Source organism: Suillus discolor (genome assembly GCF_016758755.1).
Source record: "Suillus discolor strain FC423 chromosome Unknown F5147scaffold_4, whole genome shotgun sequence".
Taxonomy (NCBI): Eukaryota; Fungi; Basidiomycota; class Agaricomycetes; order Boletales; family Suillaceae; genus Suillus; species Suillus discolor.
Genome location: NW_024541251.1, coordinates 358,384 through 379,136, shown reverse-complemented (window position 1 = coordinate 379,136; position 20,753 = coordinate 358,384). Strand labels below are relative to the sequence as shown.

At 47.4% G+C, this 20,753-nt stretch overlaps 4 protein-coding genes across 4 annotated transcripts; 2 read left to right on the top strand and 2 right to left on the bottom strand.

Annotated features, from left to right (window-relative positions):
- Positions 1-9,641: 9,641 nt before the first annotated feature.
- On the bottom strand, positions 9,642-10,055 carry F5147DRAFT_768035 (uncharacterized protein; the record flags this gene model as incomplete). Its single annotated transcript, XM_041440929.1, has 1 exon — positions 9,642-10,055. The coding sequence occupies one exon, from the start codon at positions 10,053-10,055 to the stop codon at positions 9,642-9,644; it is 414 nt and encodes a 137-aa protein (XP_041298410.1).
- A 6-nt stretch (positions 10,056-10,061) lies between these two features.
- On the top strand, positions 10,062-10,915 carry F5147DRAFT_648330 (uncharacterized protein; the record flags this gene model as incomplete). The annotated part of the gene is made up of 4 exons (XM_041433276.1): positions 10,062-10,213; positions 10,339-10,444; positions 10,501-10,652; positions 10,702-10,915. 4 exons carry the CDS (start codon positions 10,062-10,064, stop codon positions 10,913-10,915), a joined length of 624 nt encoding a protein of 207 aa, XP_041298409.1.
- Positions 10,916-11,189: 274 nt separating this feature from the next.
- F5147DRAFT_806552 (uncharacterized protein) lies at positions 11,190-13,421 on the top strand (the record flags this gene model as incomplete). Its single annotated transcript, XM_041443370.1, has 9 exons — positions 11,190-11,396; positions 11,509-11,516; positions 11,564-11,743; positions 11,793-11,919; positions 11,966-11,988; positions 12,230-12,383; positions 12,436-12,564; positions 12,623-12,768; positions 12,818-13,421. 9 exons carry the CDS (start codon positions 11,190-11,192, stop codon positions 13,419-13,421), a joined length of 1,578 nt encoding a protein of 525 aa, XP_041298408.1.
- Positions 13,422-16,574: 3,153 nt separating this feature from the next.
- Positions 16,575-17,000, bottom strand: F5147DRAFT_768032 (uncharacterized protein; the record flags this gene model as incomplete). Its single annotated transcript, XM_041440928.1, has 2 exons — positions 16,575-16,594; positions 16,655-17,000. The coding sequence occupies 2 exons, from the start codon at positions 16,998-17,000 to the stop codon at positions 16,575-16,577; spliced, it is 366 nt and encodes a 121-aa protein (XP_041298407.1).
- Between the last annotated feature and the right edge of the window lie 3,753 nt (positions 17,001-20,753).

Below are 20,753 nucleotides of genomic sequence, written 5' to 3'. Positions count from 1 at the left end.
CACCGTCAAGAACTGCCTGAACATGTCTGAACATGCAAAGAAGAAATTCAATGCACAGAACGACTCGGGAAAAGCTTGACCGGCTGTCCTCCAGTCCCTGGGCATCCGGTTGTCGACGACGGGACACGTCAGAGCCACCTTACGGCGCCGGATCCCACCTATATCCGTCTTTTAGATGAAAACTATACCCCACTTGTAAAGTCTGCTCCCGCCTATGTTTTCTCTTCCAATTCCTATTTGAACTCACCCTTACATTTCTTCATCTCTGTCCGTCTTTCATTTACTAACAGAAAACCTATTGATACTTTTGCCCTTGTCGACTGTGGTGCTACCACGTCGTGTATTTCTGATCGTTTTGCATCCCGTCATTCTCTCCCGCGTCGCGTCAAAGAGACGCCGATACCTATAATGGCGGTTGACAACCGTCCTATTGCATCTGGGCTGATCACCCATGATGTCATTACTCATATTTCTGTCTCTGATCACAAAGAGATCTGACCGCTCACGGTCGTGTCTGTCGCTTACCCTCTCATTTTAGGTCTAGACTGGCTTCGCCAGCATAATCCCAACATCGACTGGGAAGAATCCACTCTCTCCCTCGGCTGTTGCGGCCTAACTCGCAAAAACCCCGTCATCGTCTCAGTGAAGGGCTTTGGTCCTAAGCTGCCATTAGCACCCTCAAAACTCAGCTCCTCGACTGCAGTTGGAATAGGCTTCGGTCTATCTGATGCCACCTCGCACTCGGCCCATGCACTCTCCACACCAACGGCACCGTCCTCGGACCAGCCCAAGACTACTCCAGACCCCAGTCTGGGCAGTCCAAAGACCTCGTTCCTCTCCTCCCTCGTCGCACAGAATGGCTATGGTCACTCTGTGTCCCTCAGCTCATCACCTCGACCACCTAATATTCGTTTCGTCTTGGCAAAGAAGTTTGCAAAGGCAGCTCGTACTCACCCAGACGATGCCTGCCTTCTCCACTACCATTCCCCAACTTCTCCAGCCTACATTCGTGCTACCACGTCATCGTCGATTGACACTGTCGACGACGAAGTTCTGACAGCTCCCCTCGTCGACGACGAAATCCTCAAAGCTATCCCTCCCAAGTACATGGACTATGCTTCCACCGTATTCTCCCCCTCTGAATTTGACAAACTACCCCCGCATCGAGCATACAACATCGACATTGAGCTCGACAAAGGGAAAACACCTCCTTTCGGACCTCTCTATCGCCTCACACCCCCAGAACACGAGGCACTCGCCGAATACGTTCACAAAAACCTGGACCATGGACACATTCACAGTTCTACTTTGTCTGCAGGTGCCCCGGTCCTATTCATCCGCAAAAAGACTGGTGAACTGCGTCTATGCGTGGATTACCGCGGTCTGAATGCAATCACCAAAAAGAATCGATACCCAGTCCCTCTTGTCCACAACCTACTCGATCGTGTGCAAGGTTGTAAGATTTTCTCCGTTATTGATCTCAAGTCTGCCTATAGTCACCTCCGAATCAAGGAGGGCGACGAGTGGAAAACAGTGTTTCGGACACCACTCGGATTATTTGAGCACCTAGTTGTTCCTTATGGTCTTACTAATGCCCCTGCTGCTTTTCAAGCTTTCATTCAAGATACCCTACACGACCTACTCGACATTGTTTGCGTCATCTACTTGGACGACATTCTAATCTTTTCCCGTTCCCAGGATGAACACGACAAGCATGTCCGACTCGTACTCAACCGACTTTGTGATGCTCGCCTGTGCGCTAACCCCACGAAGTGCGAGTGGGATAAGTCAGAAGTCGAGTACCTGGGCTACGTCATTGGTGCCGACGGCATCAAGATGAACCCTAAGAAGCTGGACACCATCGTTTCATGGCCTGTACCAGCTTCTGTGAAAGAGGTTCAATTGTTTCTTGGGTTTGCAAATTTTTATAGACGTTTTATTGATGGTTACTCATGTGTCACTCAACCACTGACTAATTTAACAAAAAAGAACACTCCGTTCGACTTTTCAGGTGCCACATGCTGTGCTTTCGACGCACTCAAGCAAGCTTTCATACTATCCCCAATCTTGCAGCACTTCGACCCCCAGAGACCGTGCACTGTGGCCATGGATGCCTCAGACTTCGCCATTTCGGGTGTGTTTCAGCAGCCTGATCATGAAGGCTTCCTTCATCCAGTCGTGTTCTACTCGCGGAAGCTTTCTCCTGTGGAAATCAATTATGAGGTGCACAACAAAGAGTTACTCGCCGTCATGGACACCTTCCATGATATGAGAGCATGGTTACTCGGTTTGCCATTCCCCATTTCTGTTATTTCTGATCACAAAAACCTCGAGTATTTCATGTCTTCTCGTGTCCTCAACCGCCACCAGGCGTGTTGGGCGATGTTTCTTTCTGATTTTAACTTTTCTTTGACCTGGGCTCCTGGCAGAAGCAATATTGCTGACGCCCCCTCTCGTCGTCCTGATTTCCTTCCGCAGAAGGGGGATGAGACCCTATTGGGTCAGAACCGCGTCATACTAACACCAAAACACACAGAGTCTCTGTCCCCAACCATCCTCAATGCTACCACAACTCTCTCCATCGACAACTTGGCCCTCCTCAAACGTTTCAAGACAGCACTTCGAGAGGACGCCGAGTGGTGTGAAGCACTCTTGCGCGGCAATGCAGACTTCACCTCCAATGGTGGCCTAGTGTTCCATAAAGGAAAACTTTTCGTCCCTCTCCCATTACGCGCTGATACTCTCTTCTCCCACCATGATGCGGTCATTGCAGGTCACCCAGGACATAATCGCACGTTCGGACTTGTATCCAGGGACTATTCATGGCCCGGCATGCAAATGTATGTCCGACACTATGTGGAAGCCTGCGACACCTGTGCTCGCATCAAAACCCCTCGCCACAAGCTGTATGGCTTGCTGCAACCCCTCGACATCCCCTCCCGTCCATGGAAAGCCATATCCATGGACTTCATCGTCAAGCTCCCGGCATCTCATGGCTATGATTCAATTTGGGTCGTGTGTGACCATCTCACATGATATGCACACTTTGTCCCATGCAAGGAGATGCTAACGGCTCCTGAATTAGCCTGGTTGTTTCTGGACCAAATCTTTCGGTTGCACGGACTCCCAGACTCTATCGTCTCTGACTGTGGTTCCATTTTTATCTCCAAGTTTTGGTCCAAACTTACATTATTGTTGAAAATTGACACTCGCACATCGACAGCTTATCACCCACAAACCGACAGTCTGACAGAGCGCACGAATCAGACGCTGGAGACCTATCTCCACACCTACTGTTCATATCAACAAGACAATTGGGTGGATTACCTCCCTCTCGCCAAGTTTGTGTTCAACAATCTCGAGAACTCTTCCACTCGTCAAACACCATTCTTTGCTAACTATGCTTACCACCCCACCTTTGAACTGCAGGTCACTGAACGTTCATCCGTTCCCGCAGCAGCTAACCTCGCTGCACGACTTGATGTGATACACAAAGAGCTGCGTACTGAGTTGCAGCTTGCCCAAGATGCCCAGGCCAAGCACTACAACTGGAAAGTGTTGCCTGCGCCAGAGTTCAAACCGGACCAGCTGGTCTGGCTGCTGCTCCGCAATGTCAGAACCACATGCCCTTCCCTGAAGCTTGACCATCGTCGACTTGGACCATACCCCATCATTCATAAAATTGGCTCTTCCGCTTACCTGCTCCAACTCCCTTCCTATTTGTCTCATCTCCATCCCATCTTTAATGTCTCCCTCCTTGAACCTTACATCGACCCCTCTGATTTCCATACTCATTCAGCACCACTCCCTTTCGACCTCGCCGATGATCCTGCCAACAATATCAAAACAATCCTTGATTGTTGCAAGATTGGACACCGCTACAAATATCTCGTATGGTGGAAATCTCTGCCCGAGTCAGACAACTCTTGGCTCCCTCTCTCTGATATTCCCACATCGTTCAACGAACTAATCGAGCGTTTCCATCGCCGTAATCCGCGCTCCCGTGCCCTCATATATTTGATATGAACAAAAACTATCATAATTCTTTCCTCGCTACTGATGATCCTTCCTCTTTGTCTGCACAGATTTCATTGCCCACTGCACCTGCCGCGCCTCCTGAGCCTCCCGCACCTGCCCTCGCTGCCGTTCCTCCCGCTGCTGCCCGTCCTCCGTCGCCTGTTGCCGTATGTCAGAGGTTAAGATCTGAGTACATGCCCCCAATGCAGACTACGACCTGTGGGGGTCGTGTCTCGCGTCCTGCCGAAAGGCTCGACTTGTAGGCTCATCCTCACTTGCTCTAGAAGGGGGATGATGTCACGGTCATGGTCACTCTACATATTCCATGGCCATTCTACCTAACTCACAGTCACTTTACGATACCAGCGTTGCGCCGATGTACTCCGTTCCATGCGAAACAGCTCGTTCGGATATTTACGGACTTACTATTTCTCTGACGTGTTTACTATACCTGGTCTCAGTCATATGTTTCACCTTACATTATCACATTCTAGATACTTATATGTGCTCGGAGCTTTGTACCGTTCTCTTTGTCAAATCAATGCCAGTTCCTGGCCTCTCTCTACTCTCACACCTCATCTGTTACGTCGACTGTAGGTCGGCGTGTGCGAACTAGGATAGGTCTTCTCAGCGACGACTCGAGTGAGTCTACTGAAGCTGAGCGTGGTCTGGCCTTGACGGAACGTCAAGGATTCCTCCGGCGATCTCGGTAAGACGGCGCTCGTCGAGATGCAGGGCTAGCGGATACGTGCAAAGTCGTATGGGAGCGACTTTGAAGTGCGGTCTCACACAAGGAAGCTAGTTGGCTTAGATGAGCAAGTTCTTGGTAGAACCTAGTAGATTAAAGTGAAGTATAATCTACAACAATGTATGTACTTATACATAGTGTATCTAAGTGTTCAAGCTCAGTCTGTAATCTATAGTATATCTGTGATCTAAGATAACCAGACATGAGGTTAGATAAAGTACATGAGGCTTAACCTCTGATCATACATGCGGCGCCAAGGGCAGCTGCGCATAGGTACAGGAAGCGCCAAGGGCGCTCCGGATCTTCATGAAGTGACATGCTGTATACATGCGCTGATCTAGGGTGACCATGAGGCGTATAGCCTCCATGGACCAGGTACAAGGCCGTCTAGGCCAAGGGCGGGGTCATAGCATCAGGCGGGGTCATAGCGCCATGAGGCGGAGTCATAGCGGTCCAGACCGCTGTTGTTCTAGGCGCAGGCGGCGCACCGCCGCGCGGGGAGTCTAGTAGAGCGGGGGCAGGCGTAGGGAGAGCTGGGGCTCTAGTAGGTGTTACAGATCCCTGTAACATCATCTGTTTCCTCTGCTCGTTGAGTGCCCGTTACATTAAGGGTCTTATATGAAAGTTGTGGATAATGACAACACAATTATACACAGTGAAGACTTCTTGCCAGTCCTTAAGTCCACGGTCTCCAACTTTTCTACTTCATGGGAGGTATCGTGGTGAGTTCTTGGGAGGATTTAGTTTGTTGTCCTCTTCTTGTGTAGTCTTTTATATATGAAGTGTCGTGGAATGTTCTGTGTTCTGGATAAATAGTTCGTTAGGTTTGTTTCACCCTAGTAGATCGTGTTTCAACCTATGAAAGTCTGTTTCAACTTTGTCGTCCTTAGATTTGTGTCTCACTTTCCGTTGAAAGAGAGAGTCTTATGTGTACACGTAAAGCTTTAGAATGAGAGCTGTTTGATGGTTATATAGTCAACCCCTGTAAGGTAGTATATAACCTAGAGTAGAATAATGATAATGAAAGTTATATAGTCAACCCCTGTAAGGTAGTATACAACTTCAGAATATAATAACAATGTGTCTTAGTCTTACTTCAAGGCGCCTTGCCTGCACTTTTATTCTTAAGTGCTCTCACACGGTTTGAGAGAAGAATGAAAAATGGGAAGTTATATTTCATGGGTGAAAATGGGGTCCTTTTATACCTTTTGGAATCCCCTTACTAAGCATGATTCTGTCAGATGGATTGGTAAGAATGTGGCTTACAAACCAGGTGATGAATCAGCTTTTACTAATATACATTATAAATACTGTGTAATCTTACAAAGAAATTACAAAGCATGACAGAAAGGTGCTGACTCTTCTCAGGGATTGGTCATGCAGAAGCTGACAAACCAAGCCTTTGGGTGAGCTGAATCATCCTTCTTACTAAGTACATTACAAACAAAGTTCAGTGTCTTACAAAGAACTTACAAAGCATGACCAACCATGACTGATCATGTTGAGTCAGCTTAAATAATGTTACAAACCAGATTATTCCCCAGTCACATGATGTGCTGACGAATGAAATCTGGTGGCTGAAAGAAGCCAAATAAAAATAAACAATGAGAAATAAACAGAAGGTCACATGTTCATAAAAATACAAGATAAAACAAGTCTGAAAAGTGAGAAATAAAATATAAGACAATGAATCAAAGGAAAAACAGAGAGGTAGCTTAGTGACAGAGGGCTAGACAGTCTCTCATACCTTCCTTATCACTCTATATATATATCTGACATGGTATGAATCACATACCATGCATGACACCGCACGGAGTCAGGAGGGTTGCGGACTAATTTTTTGTCTCTTCTGAGACCTCCGGTTTGGCTTCCAGAGTCACCGTGCTAGCACGACCTTTGGCCGCATGGGAAGTGGATTTTAGGCAGTCCCAGGCAGTATGACCGGGTCCGCTGCAGAAGAGGCAGAGCTTCTTTTCCATGCGCCTCTGGCACTCCTCGGAGGTGAGTTTACCATCTTTTCCGAGCTTGGACGTCAAGTCCGGAAGTTTGGTGGAGGAGGAAGCTGAGGCGTTTCCAGACCATCCACCGGAATACTCTTTCCGGTCGGAGGTTGGGGCTGATTGCTTAGTAGGAGGGGCGGATGCAGAGGGTTTGGTTTCGTGGGAGACTTCTCCCTTGCGTTCCCAGTATCGGGCGTCGATAGTCTGGGTGAGGGTTTTGTATTGGGACAGAGTGGTGGGTTTTCCTTGACAACTGATTTTGTCTGTGATGCGAGCTGGAAGTCCATTGTAGAATTGACAGCGCAAAGCTCCATCGCCCCAACCTTGGACTTGGGAAGCTAGCTGTTGGAACTCTACAACATACTTGTTGATGCACTGTCCGTCGCACATATAGAGCTGTTCCAGCTGCATTTCCACATCTCTGACCGGGTCATGAGGTCCGAAGTTAGTTTGGAGTTCTAACATGAACTCAGAGTAGTCATCCATCCATTCCGGACGATCCGCGAGATCATCCAAAAGGAGGTCCGGCTCAAACCATTCAAGGGCCATGCCCTTGAGGTATGATTGCACGAAGTTGACCTTAGCACGGCCAGTGCGGAAAGACTTCGGCTTAGCTTGGAAGTTAAGCTCACATTGGACAAAGAACGCCCAGAGCTTCCGGGGCTCAGTGCCATCGAAGGTGTCCAATTCTCAGACTTTGATTTTAGAGTCGTCAGGGACAGTGGATCGGCGGTTGTTATGCGCCAGGTTATTGATTGCCTGAGAAAGGCGGAGGAAGACCAGGTCTTGTGGACCGAGACCTTCATTTTCATCGTCAGTCGGGTCTTCTGGAGGTTCATCATCCGGGTCACCTCCCCCGTCATCCGGCGGATCTCTGCCTGGAGTATCTTTGTTTTCTGGGAGGAATCCGGCCGGTGTGCGAGTTGGGGTTTCTGGGTGCGGATGATTCATGAGTTGAGAGATGCTGGATGCAGCGCCCTGCACGCTAGTGCGACGCTGTGAGAAGCTAGTGAATGCATCGACTATGGGAGTAGAGCCGCGTCGGGCAGTTACTAAGCCCGCTGCACGTAGGTTGGTCTGAGTGGTTGTTGGTGCCATGAATTTAGTTGTAAGTATACTCGGTAAGGTGTGAGTTCGAATATACTGTTAAGAACGTGCTCAAGGGTCGGATCCGAAGGGCTTGGCTTCAGCTCGTGCGCTGTGCCCCTTACCCGAGTTCGTGCCCCTAACTTCCAAGGGCTGTTGGACGATGTCCGAAGGTTGTTGGATGAGTCCAGAGTCTGATGTCCGATGCGTGGGAATTCTGGCAGACATTCAGGAATGAAGGATAAGACTAATCCGGACGATGTCCAAACTAGAAAGGAAACAGCGGAGGACTACCAGAGGTAGAGGCGGAGGTGAGAAGTCTATAGGAATCGATCCTAAGACTAGCGGAGGACGACGAGAGGAGAAACTCAAGTCAGACGGAGGAGGGAATGAGCAGAGTCTAAGATAATATTCGAACTGAGGAAGTACAAAGATTCTACAGGGTTTATATACTACTGAGGACTTAATGGAGAGTTAGTCTGTGCAGTCCGAAGCTATGTGAGGCTGTGGACGGAGCATATAGAAAAGTCAAACACTAGTCTATCGGAAAATAGTAAATGAAGACGGAGATGAAGACATAGGAAAATAAAGGCAGAAATAAAACGAGGTAAGGAAAATGAGTATAGTCTAACTGGAGAAGGAACATACAAAGGGATTAGGCATGGAAGATAGATGTGGGTCGGATCTGGATGATAGATAGAAGTCGGCCGGATCTGGAAGTCCGGAAATGATGTGTGTGATTGGTCCGGGTCTGGAACATGGGATATGACAGAGATCTAGAAGAGGAGCTTGTTGAGTTTGACAAAGATGAGGATGACAGGGACACAGATGACGACGAGGAGGATGACGAGGAAGATCCAAATAGAGTCATTCCAGACTCAGACAAGGAGCTAGATGATGATGTCCTTGCTCAGGCAGGATATGGTGCACTGTAGTTGAAAACAATGATTTGATTTAGTTGTGTCTACTACAAATGTGCATGTCATAGAAATAATAGAGATGTAGATCAGTGCAGAGGGGCAAGATACAACTAGAAGATTGCATCATTACCATCCATAATCATATTCAAATAAGGATCAAAAGCAGGTCCAATAGCAAGCACAATAGTATCAGTGGTATCTTGACATTGCAGTTAAGAACGTTGCTCTGTGTTACGACAAACGGTCGTGTGCGACTAGGATAATCTCACAGCAACAACCACGACAGTGGTACCGAGTGCTGAGAGTCGTCGGCCTTTACAGACAAGCAAAGGTTGCGTACTCGAACGTAGCTCATGGTGGTTAACGAGGGGTTACGCTGAGATGATAGCAGGGTTTACAGACAGTGAGAGGCGTCACTGAAGGTACGAGTCGATGTCGAGCAGGTAGCTTTAGCGGGACAAGGAGTTCAAGGGTAAACCTAGTAAGATTAAAGTAAGGAACATCTACTGTTAATCTTCGACCTTATATAAGGCTACTCTTCGTATCTAAGCTCAGCCTAAAGCTGGGTTCTAATCTGCTTATCTACATGAGTCAGAGATAGCGTCCATGAGGCGGGCTTCTATCGTAGATAGCGTCCATGCGGTACGCTTCCATCAGAGATAGGATCCACGTGGTATCCTTCTATCAGTACACGAGGCAACACGAGGCTTGCCTTCTATCTTGATATCATTAATAGGTCTTCTAGACCTATGTCGTCATATCATGTCACGTGCGGTCCAGACCGCTTATCTAAGCCGGCAGTTGCCGCTTATCGTCTATCGTCATCTGTCATCATCTATCGTCATAGAGCCAATGATGCTCTGTTATCGTCTATAGAGCTGGTGAGGCTCCGGTGTCGTCTATAGCCGTGCGGATGGCAGAGGGCTCTCTGCTGGCGGGGGACTCGTGCCATGTTACTGTAACACTCTGCAGGTTCTTGAGTAAAAGGTTCATGAACGTGCCTGTGTACTGGGCCCTCTGATCACCAGGTGCACGTGAGATATCCTCGATGATGCTGATGGTGACCATGCGCAAAGGGGGGGTAAAGATGCGAGCGCAGGTTGACAATGTGAGGGCGGGTGAACGTGAGGTTGGGTGAGAATGCAAGGGCAGGTGAGAAGAAGATGTGAGGGCAGGTGAAGATGCGAGGGCAGGTGAGAATGTCTGATGTCGTGCAGAGTTCGTCGATGACTGGTGCGTATGCTCCCCCATAAATGCAGGAGGCAAAATGCTGTGGGACAACATGCAATGATGACGCCAATGCCGGCTGTGAGAACGAGTGTGGGGCTACGCTGCTTGACATCATATGCAACGGGGAGAGCATATCAGGAGAGCGTGTGGTTGATGACACAGGAGGCGACTGTGCAAGTTTTGTGCTGTGGCATAACATGGCTACAATGTCAGTGAGCACATTGTGACTAGGGTAGGGTTAGGGATACGCACCTTCAAGGCGTCACCACCATTACTGAATATTCATTCTAATGCCTATTGTTATTACCACTGCAGAACCTCTCGACTTGGCCGACAGAACCTCCTTCTTCCACGACAACGTGGTCGTAATGGAGATCAATAATCTTCTGGCCGGATGGCCCACTTACACAATCAACTTCACACACGAGCATCCAGGACCATTGGTAAGTAATCTTTTTAATGTCTGAATTACTCTCAAAAACCGATATCTACATTATAGAAGCTCATTTTATGCTTGAAGAACGCGTCAAATTTTCGCTCAACTGAAGATGACGATAGCGCAGATGAGGCAGGGGGAATGGGGAAAGTCAACACACCACCAGCCATCAAGGAAGACCCAGATGTTACCATGGTCTGTGAGGCCACCTCAAAGTACATGTTTTCTTGTATATCTTGATTATTGCATTGACCCCGACTACAGGGATGCACCGCAATGTGTCAGTGTGCAACCTGTGCAACTACATGGCAGATTTAAGGATGCTCCTTCAATTGTCACCTTATGGGAGAAGTTTGAGCGGGACAATGATTATATGTGGCCCCCTCATTGTGGCTTCAGAAACATAACCACCAAAGAACCACTCAAACATGTTGACACATTCATGACGCTACCCGCTGCTGTAGAAGCATTAAAGTGAAAATGAATCCCGCCTTCAGGCTTCATTTCTCGCATCCTATTGTTATTGCTTTGCGCATTGTTGTTATATTACCTCCCATGGACATTGTCTCTACTTGCAGTCATGTTTTTGTTGTCATGCACTTGCACGCACTCAAATTGTAATTGTAGAATTAAGTTTGTATTTCTTGTTGCGCATATAATCATGTGACCTAATATCACGTCCACATAACCAAACATTTGGAACTTGATACCATATCAGTCCGATGTCCTAACCCTTAATTCATACCACCATCATGTCAGCGCATCGTCATGCTGGCACATCTTTGAGCTCGTCTGTCCTCCCTGAAACATCAGATTCATATGTGCGTAGCACATCTGAAACCTCATTCAAATCTTCTCCAGAGCCCGTGAAACTCGGGAAATGCAAGCACAAGTCCGATTCACCCTCATCAAAACTCAGTAAACGGAAGCACAAACCTTCTGATGAGGAAGAGGAGAAAGTCAAAATGAAGCAGCATCTGAAAGCTAAGTCGTCTAAATGCCCACAATCATGAGTTTCTGGCATATATACATGCATATATTGACTTTATATTTTATTTTAGCCATTGAAAGGAGGAAAAGTAAGCATTCTCAACACTCGTAGATATTATTCTAATGATGCATGTAGGGGTGCTATGACACCACACGATCAATGTCTGAACTTTGCTCGATGGATCCCTCGAGGGATCAACATGTTCTGCATTCTCAAGGATGTCTTCCGCATCGCACCTCTAATTGAGGATGCACATGCTCAATCTGATGATGACTCTGATGTGGATGACATGTACAACACTCTTCTGTCTAACATGTAAGTAATCTTTGTTGTGCTTCACAGTTGTATGACTAATGGCTACTAGATCGAAGGACACACAGGACCAGATCCTCCGAACCTACAAGAAGACTATTGCTGGTGCACCTTATCTCCAAGAATTCATGAAAGGTGATCAAAAGAAGTCTGCTGAGCTACAGGAGATTCTTGACGATGTATGTGTGCATATATGCACCTTTTAGTTAACTAATGACTGTGCAGATGCAATATTTGATTGGACAGGTGTGATCCAAAGATGTGGCTCACTTGAAAAGGAGCATCACATGATATGCTACCTTCGATGGCAAGGGTCTGGAGCCTTCCATTTTCCCCGAAAGCATGGAATCACATGTGAAGATGGGTCTCAACCACCCACAACTGGCATGCATGTTGTGTCATATCAAATTCCTTTCTGAATATCAGGAGGACCCCTCAGCATATGTACTTTTTTCATTGCATGTTCAAATACTAATATCACCTAACCAGCACTAAAGCTAAACTTGAGGCTGGAACCATCAACATGGATGCGCGAGCTTGGCCTGCACTGTTGTACAAGGCCGGAGCCACTGGAGTGGCTGGGGAGGCCTTTGACCTGACGAATGTACAGGATGGCCTTTTCGAAGGATTTCTAGTTGAACGTGTGAGTTTCCATGTGTTGATCTCTCAACGACAGACTACTCACCTTGCTCAAGGTTATGAAACATGTACTTACCAGTCCCTCGTCTGCACTCGCTGGAGACAACTTCCACATCTCCAATTCTTGCAATGCTGTAATCCACAGAATGATGATAGTAGAAGCTGAAAATATTGCTTATGCAGCTGTCCAGGCGAGTCATTATGTAGTGCATGACTCGCTGATTTATTTGTCTTCCACAATAGGCATGCTCGGCAATCACTTCTTGTGACAAATGGACCACAGAGGACAGTAAATTCTCGTATCGAAAGTTTTATTACAGGATCATCGACATCATTCGCAATCTGCCAGACAAAGCATGGGCAACAGCAACCCTACAACACTACAACCTGTATGTCTAAATATTTTTGTAGTACATTTGCTGATCACTTTTCTTTAAGAAAATTATTCAAAGACAAGGCTGGACGTGCTGCCGCCCTCTTGACCTCTGCAACCTCAGATGCTGGAGACTTGGATGAAGATGAAGACAATGTTGCATTGATGCGCAAACAGTTTGCTCTTCGGTCTGCAAAACTTGCAAGCACAGTAAAACCTGCTGCACCACCGCCTGCTCCATCAAGTATTGACTCGGAGGTGCTTCCTCCACGGCTGCATACTCACAAGGACCCAGGCCCATCAGCCTCATCTTCTTCTACTCTGCATTCCTCTTCACCTTCTCCCCTGGTTTCAAAGCCACATCAGCCTGTGGCTAGCCAGGTGCAAGCCCCATGCTCACCTGCAGCTGCTCCCTCCACTTCAAAGTTGCATCCCATTCACACAGCACCATCCGAGGCATCCACACCACTTCCCTGCAAGAAACAGAAGTTGACCCAACCAGAAAGCCCACTTACGGAATCCGAAGCAGAGGAAGTTGAAACTCCAGTTCAAAAATCGCCCCAAAAAGCTCAACCCAAGGCCAGTGGAAAGACCACTAAATCCACTAGCGCACCAAAGAAGAGGAGGATGATCTGTAATGATTGTCCATTGTCTCATCATCAACACTGATTTTTCTCACTCAGGATGGGTCTTCAAGCTGCTGTGCACTCATCGCATGTTTTGCTCTTGTCATTGTCCCACCTCTCATTCACAATTCGCACTCAAGCTGCTGTCCAACGTCCAATCATCGCATGTTTCTTGTTGTCACTGTCTCCTTCAGAAGCTTTGGCGCATGTCCGCTCTTAGCGAAGCTTTGCTGCATGTTCTACTCTTAGATGTACTTTTACTGTCTGCTCATACCATGTATTACAATACCGTAATGAAATGGTCTTATCAGAATTCATCACCAGATCAGAACATATAAGTAATATTGGCATATCAATGCTTCTAAGCTCAAAATCCATGCTAAGGTACAAGTTACTTGCCCAACCTTCGTCATCTCACCTACAATTGAGTTTCTCAACCAGATCTTATATGTTGTTTCCCCCACCTTCTGCGCGCTGATATGCCTGGTGCACCTTTTGCGACCTTGCATGTCCTGGTCAGCCCTTGTCAACCCTTATCCGAGTTGGGGAATTTCAGTGATGTGCAAGGCCCAGCTTGAAGCCCTGGGCTGGCCCAAGCCAGGCCCAAATAGGCTGGGCCCAGCCCAGGCCTAAGTCATGGCCTGTGTTACAAGTAACATCAGTCACGTGGCCCCCCTATCATTTTCCCTTCATCCTCGCCCTCACCATCTACTGGCTCGTCCTCCTTTACTGACTTTCCATTGACCGGATCCTCGGGACCATTCCCGTCCCTCGCATCGCCTGCCTCTATGCACGTGCATGCACGTTCCTACTTTGATTCGACCACCAATGTGGTCCTGCACCTATGACTCGGTCTGACTCATGCCACCAATGTGGCTTTCCCTTTCTGTTCCCTTCTGACTGCGGATTCCTGCACGTTGTATTCGTACCGTTGGTCTGTTCCAACGTTTCTCAGTCTCATTCTGCATTCGACCATTCCACCACTAATCCGGCTCTGTTGCCAATGCACCTATACCATTCTCATTTCCCCTTCACCCTTTCCTACTGTGCGGTAGCCTTGCCCTTAACCCTCTCCACTTAGTATAAGTAGTCGGTCACCCTGTACTAGATTCTCTAACTTGAATCTACTCAATCTTCCCTGGAACATACTTCTCTCTGAATGCCCCTTTGGCTTCAGTCTCTAGTATCTTTTCTTAGTTGCTCATCGCAACTAAGTCTACCTCGATTGACCTCATCGTTCGGACAAGACTGTCCTTACTTTGAGCAACTTCATAGACATCTGTCTTAGAAGTCACGTGACACGCGCGTACTGTGATCACTGCCAACTCGTTGTCACCAGTCTCACTTGCTATACTGGATCCTTCCGGTTATGTCACGAACATTAGCAGACGACGCCCCTCTTAGGGCTCCACATAACAGATCTATTTGAGTGCGTAACAGCCTGAGCAGGGCTTAGGCCTGGGCTTGGATTTAAAAAAGCCTAAGCCAGTGGCCCAAGCCGTGGCTTTGGTACATAGAGTATATGACACCTTGTTATGTCAGTGGTCACGCCCCACAAGTATGTGTTTGGCATGTTCTCATTACTGACTCTTACTATGACATGATTCCTCTCAACTTCAACTACATACACTCGAAATGGCAACTGAAAGAGATCTGTTAATCTTGAATGGAACACAAGATCATTGTCTGCCTGGCCCTCGAGACATTTCAAGGTTGATGCATTACAGAATTTTTGTTGGTCTGTGGTCTGTGACTTTCCTTTCAGTGAGTTTTTCATACAACAGTCTTTCTGTGTTTTCTGATTAGTCGTGACTCCTCACCATTTCTCATGCAAAACTTGAACAGATAGATGTCATATCACTAGAAGTGAACACATTCTCAGCCTCTATGGAACCTACCTTACAACCAGATGGATCCACAAGTGGCAATTTCACCCTAGAAAACATCCTCAGAATGAACCACAAAGCAGTTGAACACCCATGACTCAAGGAAAAAGGTATGAATTTCTTGGCTTGACCATGGTGGATCTGATACTTACTTCTGTACTCAGCAAGAAAATGATGTTGAGATGGATGACTCTGATGAAAAACTCGACCATATATCAATTGAAGCATTCAAGGTGCCCGTCTCTACCCAGTTACTAGGTGCCCAACCTACAATTGGATCCAAAGTTGGCGAGTGGTTCGTCGACCGCTCAAAACACATCCCTCTTTGACTCACATACGGTGAGTGCAAGTACCTATGCCTCCTCGACGCTGCACTTCAGGTATCTGAGTTACAGTATTCAGCACTTACTCTTCCGGGCGTGAAGAATCAAAGCACTTGAGTGCTACCGATTGTCCATCTCCTCTCTCTCATTCTCATTCTCCTCCTTGTCTTCTTCCTTTCTCCTGCTCTCATTCATCGTCCATATTTGTCTGAGCCATGTCAGCAGTTGCTGATGTGTGCTGTGAGTTTGCACATGGTGTTCGTGGTGCTGGGAACAGCATGGTGGAGCTTGGACATAGATTTGGGCTGCGGCTTGCATGGGCCTAAGCCCTGGCTTTGGGCCAGCTTGGGCTCACGGCTCAGGCTTGAAATCTGGTGAGCCTAAGCCCCCCCCAGGTCGAGCCTAAGCCGGGGCTTTGAGCCCAAGCCAGGCCAGAACATCACTACTCAATCTTCATCAGGAAAAAGCACAGTGCCTATGCGAGCCTATGTAGCTTATGTAGGCTGGTTAGTCTAGTAGGTAAGTCTCAGATATGTAGGAAGGTCATGTATAGGATTGGACTATGATAGGTTCTTGATCGGCTCAATAGGCACTTTCTCTTGTAGGATTAGGCTTCTGATAGGCAGGGTAATTGGTACTATATCTGTTGCACTTAGAAAGTGTCACATGAGAGAGTCGATAGTTGTTTGAATAAACTTAGGTTTCAGATGTAATGACTGTCTGAACTAAATTGTATTCAGAGGGGGTAAAAGATCAACTGCTCTACTAGTACATGAACTAAGGTCTTAGATACTGTAGAGCTCGGAATACTAAGGAATACAATGGAAGGAAAAATAAGATGAGTCAGGAGAAAGGTAACTAGGAGAAAATTGGTTGCTATCGTCGATATTAGATGATAGCTTTTGATGAGTGTTACGTATGCCCTCCAGGTCAACTCAACAGGGGACCTGTTTCTTCAGATGATGCGAGTCCGTAATCTCAGGAGGCTCACATGGCAGAGAGCGTGTCTACCAGTATATGGATTAAGATTGTGTGTAACATGAGCAGGGCAAGGATCACCAGCTTACCGAAGAAGTCAGTGTTAGAGATCTTGGACACCCTTGCAGCTCTCTCAAGGTCGAGATGTTTGACTGTGTCAATGATCTCAGAGACATCTGGTCCAGGGTCAAGGACTGGGGCTGAGGGAGGAGGCAGTACAATGGTAGGGTTGCATGCCTCTTCTTTGACAACAGCAGCAATAAGCTGAGCTGCTGTCATAGTAGGTGCCTGAGGCTGAGAAGGAGGGGGTGCATGATTGGCGAAGGGGTTAAAGGTACATGATGCAGATCCTCCAGAGGGTCGGTGACCAGCTCGATATCCATAATGCTCACGACCATGGTTGGACAAGTGGGGTACATGATGATTGTCCAACATTAAGTGATGGGAATGCTGGTGGTACTGAGAGAACTTGGACTTGTGTTCTGCCTGCACTTGCTGGTTGAAAGCATGGGCCTCATTAATTCTTCTTTTCAGGGAAAAGCCCTATGATCAGCAAAAGTGCGCTGACTTGACGTCAGGTGCGGCTTACTAGCTTCAGCTTCAGCTCTGAAGAAGCTCGTAAACACGCTCATGGCATCAGCATTCTGAGTTCAAGCTTTGTTTTGATAAGGACCTCCTCATCCTCTATACCAATTACAACATCTACTAGAGCGATGTTGTTATGACAAACGGTCGTGTGCGACTAGGATAATCTAACAGTGACAACCACAACAGTGGTACCGAGTGCTGAGAGTCGTCGGCCTTTACAGACAAGCAAAGGTTGCGTACTCGAACGTAGCTCGTGGTGGTTAACGAGGGGTTACGCTGAGATGATAGCAGGGTTTACAGACAGTGAGAGGCGTCACTGAAGGTACGAGTCGATGTCGAGCAGGTAGCTTTAGCGGGACAAGGAGTTCAAGGGTAAACCTAGTAAGATTAAAGTAAGGAACGTCTACTTGTAATCTTCGACCTTATATAAGGCTACTCTATCGTATCTAAGCTCAGCTCGAAGCTGAGTTCTAATCTGCTTATCTACATGAGTCAGAGATAGCGTCCATGAGGCGGGCTTCTATCGTAGATAGCGTCCATGCAGTACGCTTCCATCAGAGATAGGATCCACGTGGTATCCTTCTATCAGTACATGAGGCAACACGAGGCTTGCCTTCTATCTTGATAACATAAATAGGTCTTCTAGACCTATGTCGTCATGTCATGTCATGTGCGGTCCAGACCGCTTATCTAAGCCGGCAGTTGCCGCTTATCGTCTATCATCATCTATCGTCATCTATTGTCATAGAGCTGGTGAGACTCCGGTATCATCTATAGCCGTGCGGTGGCAGAGGGCTGTCTGCTGGCGGGGGACTCGTGCCATGTTCTTGTAACAGATGTCCTTGTCCAGAGCGGACATGAGGAGGGTAGGAGTCCCGAGTCTTAACAGGGGCAGGAATGTCAACATTCATAGTGTCAGCTAGAGGAAGTTTGCCTTGATGGGACACCATTGAAGGGGGAAGGGCAGCAGGAAGATTTGAAGATGAAGGGTCAACACCCTGGCTTAAATAAGTTGAGGAGCGATTGGACTCGGCTAAATTCTTGAGTGGGAGTCAACTGAAGCAAAAACTATATTACACGCCTCTTCATAAGTGTCAATGGTTGCAAACACAATATCAACTGCACTGGGAGATACCTTCTTTGGAAGGTGCTTAATTCCAGGGGCGCCCAATGATTCCAGGTACTGGCCAGTGGCCTCAAGGCAGGAGACAGCATGGTAAGGGAGCCAGTTATGGTCTCTGGTAGTGTACTTCACTTTAAACAAGGTGTCAGTCCCTTGTCCATGATGGTCAGAGACGCGTACAACTGACCATTCTTCAGACATGCCAATATCTGAGATTTGTTATAATTGATGACTGGGGAAGCATCAATCATTATTAGGCACATGTAGACGTAGCAGATGAGCATGGAAGGCAGGGTAAAGACTGTGTTGCTTGAGTTTTGTGGGGAGATCAAGCAAGTATGAGTTATTGTGATAATCCTTGAGGATTCTGTATGGGCCTATGTACTTGGGTGAGAGCTTCTGGGCATGTCCCTTGGGAAGAGATAAGTTCGCTGTCGACAAGTACACAAGGTCCTCTACAATGAATGGGGCCTCTCTTCACCTCTGGTTAGCAACAGTAGTACTTTTGATGCGAGCTGAGATGACGGCATCATGCACAGCCATCATCACATCCTTCATTCTCCGGAGAAAGACATGAACACTGGGGTACTCAGAGTTTGTGTTCCATATCAGTGGCGGGAGAAGTCTGCCGTAGTTCAAAACAAACGGTGGGAATCCTGTGGCACTAGAGCACGTGGAATTAATGGTGAATTTGATGGCTGGAAGTCAGGTAGCCCAGTCTTTTGATGCAGGGATACTAGTGATCGAAGCATTTGAGTGATGGTCCTGTTAGCATGTTCAGTGGCACCATCAGACTGAGGGTGGAATGACATGAACATGCAGAGTTCAATGCCAGTAAGTTGATTCAGGTGCTGCCAGAAGGTGCTTGTGAAGAGTGTATTACAGTCACTCATAATGTTGGAAGGCATACCATGTAACTTATACACCATGTGAAACATTACTTCAGTGACATCTTTCACTCTATAGGTCTGTTTGGTAGCGGCTAGGTGGACCATCGAAGTCAGATGGTCAATTGCAATGAGGATCATGTCGAAGGTTCCTTGTAGAGTCTTCAATTTGGGTAATAGACCTACAAAGTCAATCCCAATCATTTGCCAGGGTCTGGTAGGGACATCCAGGGTCTCTAGTTGCCCATAAGGTTGGTGATTTGATGGCTTAGATACTTGACATGTGTGGGGCAAGACTCACAGAACACTTGTACATCTGGGGGCTAAGGACTTCCACCAAATGTTCTCACATAGGTATGACAGAGTCTTAGACGGTCCTAGATGTGCAAAGATAGAGTGCATATGTGAAATAATGACTTTGTGCATCCAACACTCGCCAACTCATACGTCTAGTATACATAGCATTCTCTTGTGTGAGTTCCTCAGATATATATGACTGTTGCTTACTTCGAAGTTTTTGAAGGACCCAGGTGACTCAAGGATCCTACTGAAGAACTGGTCATCATGGTACTGGTTTAGCATGGACTCGTGTACATCGATCAATGGCTCACCCAAGGCGATGATGTCTGTGAGACACAGTGGGAAATTAAGGACGTTGTCAGTCACCTGGATGTCCTTGTTAGGTGTCATATGATTTTGTTTGTCCCTGCTTGTCTGAGTCTTGATGTTTGCAGCTTCAGGACTTGGCTGTTCAATCTCAACTATGACATTAGGTGGGGGTTTGTCTGTTGTGTTGCCGGCTGACTTTGCACTTTTCATTAGGTCTTTTTTTACCATCCTGCCCTCCAGTAACTCAGGAGGGGTTCTACCCAATTTCAGGGTCACTTTCTTGATTCTAGGTGGGTCATCTTCTAGTGCCGGTACCGCTAACTCTCTTTCTTTGCCTTTAGATGCATTAGTCAACAGCGCTGCCTTACTACCCGTGGTACCACTACCTGCACTGGTGGAGGCACTTGGACTTTCATGCTCCATAGGGTCAGGTTGAGTGTGGGGAGGAGGATAATATATGTATGGGTACGCTGGTGAGTCATTCACTCTGTTCTCAGGCATTGGGCTGACCATGACTTCAGTGCAAGTCTTGTCGCCGTTTGACCTGCCCTTCATTGCCATCAGGGTCCCCTCGCTGGACGTGGGTACATCTTCCAGGACACGCCATTGGGCGATATGTGCAGAGTGGTGGGCCTCCATTGCACCCAAGAATAGTGGTGTGCCGGTCACATAATTCAGTAAATACTTCCCATGTTACACAGACACCCAAAGTTGAGATTCTTCCAAGTGAGATGGACCATCCAAACGGGCCCAGATCCAACTGTGGGCTGAAAACATGGGTGGGCCCATGATGTTTGTGATGCCTTGGCATTGACAGCTGGGCCCATGGGTGACAACTGACAATGGAATGATCACACAGTTGGGCCGAAGAGGGGTGTTAGAAATTAATATCTGGGCCTAATAATGAAGTGGAATCTCTCAAATGAGCTAAAAAGTGATGGTCTCAAATTTGACATTCAGGCCCAGGGTCCTGGTGTAGGA